This window comes from Saccopteryx leptura, chromosome 5 (genome assembly GCF_036850995.1).
Source record: "Saccopteryx leptura isolate mSacLep1 chromosome 5, mSacLep1_pri_phased_curated, whole genome shotgun sequence".
Lineage (NCBI taxonomy): Eukaryota > Metazoa > Chordata > Mammalia > Chiroptera > Emballonuridae > Saccopteryx > Saccopteryx leptura.
Genome location: NC_089507.1, coordinates 176,775,642 through 176,780,654, shown reverse-complemented (window position 1 = coordinate 176,780,654; position 5,013 = coordinate 176,775,642). Strand labels below are relative to the sequence as shown.

The 5,013-nt window shown below is 56.7% G+C and overlaps 1 protein-coding gene across 1 annotated transcript; it reads right to left on the bottom strand.

Annotated features, from left to right (window-relative positions):
- Positions 1-1,619: 1,619 nt before the first annotated feature.
- Positions 1,620-4,222, bottom strand: NKX2-2 (NK2 homeobox 2). Its single transcript, XM_066385348.1, has 2 exons — positions 3,919-4,222; positions 1,620-3,004 (listed from the first exon to the last, which is right to left on the bottom strand). Exons 1-2 carry the CDS (start codon positions 4,175-4,177, stop codon positions 2,442-2,444), a joined length of 822 nt encoding a protein of 273 aa, XP_066241445.1. The 5' UTR covers positions 4,178-4,222; the 3' UTR covers positions 1,620-2,441.
- Positions 4,223-5,013: the final 791 nt, after the last annotated feature.

Genomic DNA, 5,013 nt, shown 5'->3' with positions numbered 1-5,013 from the left:
CTTGGGTGAACCCGGATGAACCTGGAGAGGGGAAAAGACAGTTAGTAGCATATTAGAAAGGCTCTGGCGCCCTCAATTATCCAGGGCGGGTGCGGAACGCGGGAATAACGTGCAAGTGTAATCACGTCCCGGGGCGTGCAGCGCTGAGTGCTATTGACGCACAGATTTGGTCACACGGATAATCATGTTTGCTTTAGATATTGAATTAAATCTGATCAACTAGAGGGAGTGAGAAAGTCAGCTGGGACCGCTCCCTTTGCTCAGCCTCTTCGCCCCTGCCTCCTCCCCAACCCATCCACAAAAGCGGAGCTGGGGAAGGAAGGAGATGGACAAATCCCCAATGGGGCAGACTTTCAATGCGGAGGCCTCTCAGCATGTGCTTGGCTTTGAGCTACACAGCCCCAGGTATTTTCGGAAATCCATGAGCCACAGAAGAGACGCCCCCCTGCTCCCCAGTGCGCACGATCCCTAAGACACCCCCCCCCCCCGCGAGGACAAGTGTGCACCAACATCCACCAAGGAGATCTCCTCGCGACTAGGGTGGGATAGAATAATTTAGCCACCAGAGAAGGGCCGATGCTCCCTCCCCTGGGCGAACCCCAGACTGTTGGCTCACTTCTGAGCCTAGGAGGCCGGAGTGCACCACTGCGTCTTCACATCCCTGCTTTCTAGCCAGCAGTCCACCTCGACGCCAAAAAGCTGGCCTAGGGGGCCTTGTGCAGCCAGACGCTAGGAGATGAGGATGGGGGTCTAATCCCAGGGCAGGGGGCTGGAGACCCGGGAAGGCCGGAGCGGAAGGAAGAGGGAGCCTCTGTGGACAGGGACTGCCACTGGCTCCCCCAGGCCCAGGAGCCTACAGGAGATGCAGCACCCCACTCCCTCCCCAGCGCCCCTCCTCACACCTCCCTCGCCCCCCAACCCAGTTCTAAGAGCGGCCCCTTAGGCCGCCTCAGGTCCGAGGATTTTGAAAAAGGGGTGGGAATAGAGAGAAAGCACCAGTCTCCGCCTCAGCCCCCCCAGTCTCCGCCTCAGCCCCCACCCCTCTTCTCAGCGAGGTAAATCAAATGCAACAAAGTGAAAGTCATCAAGTGTAGTGGCTTCAACAGCTTCTCAGGCTGAAGGAGCCACTCTTAGATTTGGGCGAGCGAGGGGGGCTTGCTCCCTCGCCTTTGCGTTTTCCAAAGTCATTTTTTTTTTTGCCAAAGCCAGGACGCCGCCGCCCCGGATTCAGACTCCGTGCTAGGCCCGTAGAGAAGCTCCCGTGAAGGCAGCCGACCCTGGGCTTCGGGGTGACAGCATGCAGGCCCGAGGCCAAGCGCTCGCTCCCTGGTTCGGGGTTCGAGATGTGGGGCCTGAACTGTCCGCCGGGGTGAAGCTGGTCCGGGAGCCTCTCCTGTGCCCCAGGTCCCCCGGGCCCAGTCCCCACTCCCTGCCCAGAGGAAAAGCGTGGGTACGAAGAGCTGCAAGCGCCTTGGCCCGGTCCTTGCCCGAAGCCTCGGCCAGGCGCAGGGCGACAAAGTATGACAACCGGGAGGGCCGGGCTTGTTTGTTTTTTTTAAACACAGAATTTTTATTAAAATTCTTATTTAAAAAATTGAAAGCTTTCAGCGCCCGGCGCTCTTGGGGAACCTCACAGAACCACTGAGCTCCAGGTTCTGGGGCTCAGGACCTGGACGATACGGCAGGGAGGGGGCTTTGCGCCTATACATTTTTCCTTTTTGTTTTTGTATTTGAGAAATGCTTACACTGAACAAAATTTAAAAAAAGAAAAGAAGAAAACAGAGGTAACCAAACATAAGCAAATAAAAATAAACCACAAAGAAAGAAGTTGGGCCTCTAGGGAGAAGGCCCAACTTGAAGGTCATTTTGGCAGCAATTACCACCGATATTTACAACGAAAAGCGAAATCTGTCACCAGTTTTCAGAACGTTTACATGGCCATAAATATTTAGCATTTTCTTATAAAAAAAGAAAAGAAGAAAAGAAATCCTCTATATTTTAAAGTGTTCTCCACTTGCTTTAGAAGACGGCTGACAATATCGCTACTCACACAAACATATTTAACAAAATTCACAAAAGCAGGAGGGACAGGGGAGTTGGTCTTTTTCTCCTTCTTGAGTTAGGACGTTAACGCTGGGTCGATTTGATCCCCCCCGGGGAGAGGCAAAGGAGTGAAGCTGCGCAAACATTCTGTAAACACCGCTTACAGTTCAGCCCTCTGCAGAGGTTCGAAAGGAGAGGGGACGGGGCAGCGCTGGGTGGATAGAATCTGCCCAGCCAAGGAAGCGCAGGCAACTTCTCGGCGCCTCCCCAAACGGAGCCAAGAGTCCACTCGACTCCCTTATAATAATAATCTTAACCACCGTAAAGATCGAGTCCTCCTCGCCTCCGCCGCAGGGGTGGAGCCTGGGCCTGGGGCCGCGAGTCTCGGAGGGCGGTGCTCACCAAGTCCACTGCTGGGCCTGGACGAGGGGGTGTGCTGTCGGGTACTGGGGGGTGCCGGCGGAGCTGTACTGGGCGTTGTACTGCATGTGCTGCAGAGACTGCGCGCTGTAAGCCGAGAAGGGGATGCCCGCCTGGAAGGTGGCAGCTGCCAGGTCCTGGGCTTTGAGCGCATGGCACGGTTTGCCGTCCCTGACCAAAACAGGCACGGCCACCCGGCGTGGCGAGGGCAAAGGCGTCACCTCCATACCTTTCTCCGCCCGGGCGCGCTTCATCTTGTAGCGGTGGTTCTGGAACCAGATCTTGACCTGCGTCGGCGTCAGGCGGATGAGGCTGGCCAGGTGCTCGCGCTCGGGCGCCGACAGGTATCGCTGCTGCCGGAAGCGCCGCTCCAACTCGTAGGTCTGTGCTTTGGAGAAAAGCACCCGCCGCTTCCGCTTCTTGCCCGCGTCCCCCCCGCCGCCCGGGGTATCCTTGTCATTGTCCGGTGACTCGTCGGCCGAAGGCTCCGGAGACTTGGAGCTCGAGTCCTGGGGCGCTGCGCCGGCCGCCAGCCCGTGCACTGCATGGAAAGAAGCGCGTCAGGCGCCTGGAGGCCGCGCGCCGGAAGGGCCAGACCCTGCGCGCCCGGATCCTCCGTGCGCCATCGGCCCTCCGCGACCCGAAGCCCGACCCCACTGCTTTCGTCTCGTCCCCCCAGCCCTGCTCCACCTCTGACGAAGCCCTGGGCGCCCGCCAGGCGAAAGAGGAGAGGCAGCAGAAGTGGGGACTCGGGACGTGTGTTTCAAAGGGTTGGAACAGTGTGTGTGGGTGCATATCTGTGGGGAGTGGCGCGCGTAGAGGATCATCGCGGGTTTAGGGCTGCTGCCCCCTTAAGCAGTTTTCTTTTTGGAGAGACGTGGGCAGATTTTTAAAAGGAAAACCCTACAATCCGGGCATTGATCGGCTCGGTCATTTACGGCAGGTTTTGGGGGGTTTTCGTATTTTGTTTTTGGACTTTTTCGACACCCTCCGCCCGCACAAAGCGTCCTCTATCCTCTATGGTCGTTCAGGGGGGCAGGGTGAGCTATTTATACCCGGGCCACAGGAGTCTTCCCACCCACTCTAGGTACCCTGGGCTTGCTGGCTCGCTCCAGCGCCGCAGGCCAGTCTCTCCCGGCTATTGGAACGGGGTGAGGGGCTACAGCGGGGGCCATCAGTCCCTGTGACTTCTGTAACTATCCCCTCCCCTGTTCCTCTTAATTTTTCTCTTTGAAAAAAAAATTATCTGAGAGCAAGTCCTTTTATGGGACTAGGAGGGCTTGATGAGAAGGAAAGAGTTAAAGCATCCTAAACAAGTATTAAAAATCTTTGTAGGAGCGCAGAGTGAGGGATCCGGGCGTCGGTGGCCCCTTCCCCTTTCTGCCCACTGCGTCCAGAGCTGCGGCCACGCGAATAGAGGCGCCACGACCAAGGCGACCAAGTTTCGCTACTTACGGGAATACTGGAGGCCCTCGGTGCTGGCCAGCCAGCGCGTATATGGGTTGTCGCTGCTGTCGTAGAAAGGGTTCTTCAGGGGCAGGCTCTGCACTGTGTCCAAGGTGACCTGCCCAAGCGGCCCGGCCCTCTTGGCGGGCTCTGGCCCCTCGCTCTCCTCTTCCGGCCCGTCGGCCACCGAACCCTCCTCATCGTTGGTGTCCGGCAGGTCCAAGATGTCCTTGACCGAAAACCCCGTCTTTGTGTTGGTCAGCGACATGGCTCGGGACCCGGAATTTATGCCTCAAAGTTGTAGCTTCACTTGGTTAATTCTTGGCGCTCCCCAGTTGGGGCGGGGAGGGGGTAAAGGGGGGGGAGGGGTCGGGGGAGGGGAAGGGGGATGGGCTTTAATTATTGATATAATTATTTTTAAAAAGAGCAAAAAAAAAAAAAAAAAGAAAAAGAAAAAACTATGGGGAATGGGAGGGGACAACCCAACGCAGCGCCTTGTCTTCTTTGAAAAGAAGAGGAAATGGAAGCAGGGAGCCGGGTGGCCTGCGCGCCGGGCCCTCGTTTGTAACTCCAGGAGGGGTGCCAAGGCGGCGTCAGCTCGGGCTCCAGCGGCTGCTCGGCGCGCGGTGGCGGCTGGTGGCGAGGAAAAAATGGGCCATTGCCCGAGCGATCAGTCCATATAAGGCTGGGCTCCACTCGCGAACCTGGGGAGAGGGAGGGAAAGGGGGAGAAAGAGAGGGAGGGAAATAGAGAGGGAGTGAGGGAGGGGGAGCGAGGGAGGGAGCAATAGAAGGGTGGAAAAAAAGGGGGGGGGAGACATTAAAACCCAAAGGTTGGACACGTGTGGGCGGGTCTTGGAAGTCAAGTGGATGAAGACAGTATTTGCAGATTTGAAATTGTGGGTTTTGGGGAGCTCCGCGCTTCCAGCGAACGGTTCTCTAGAGCAAGATGAGAGGTGTAATGTGTCAATTAATTGCAAAGACGGGACGAGCCTTTTTTTTTTTTTTTTTTACCCAGTATTTACATACAAAGGACCACCGCGTCGCTCGCGAGTCCACACACTTGAAAGCGCCGTTTTAACAAATTGCATCTTTAAAAAAGCCG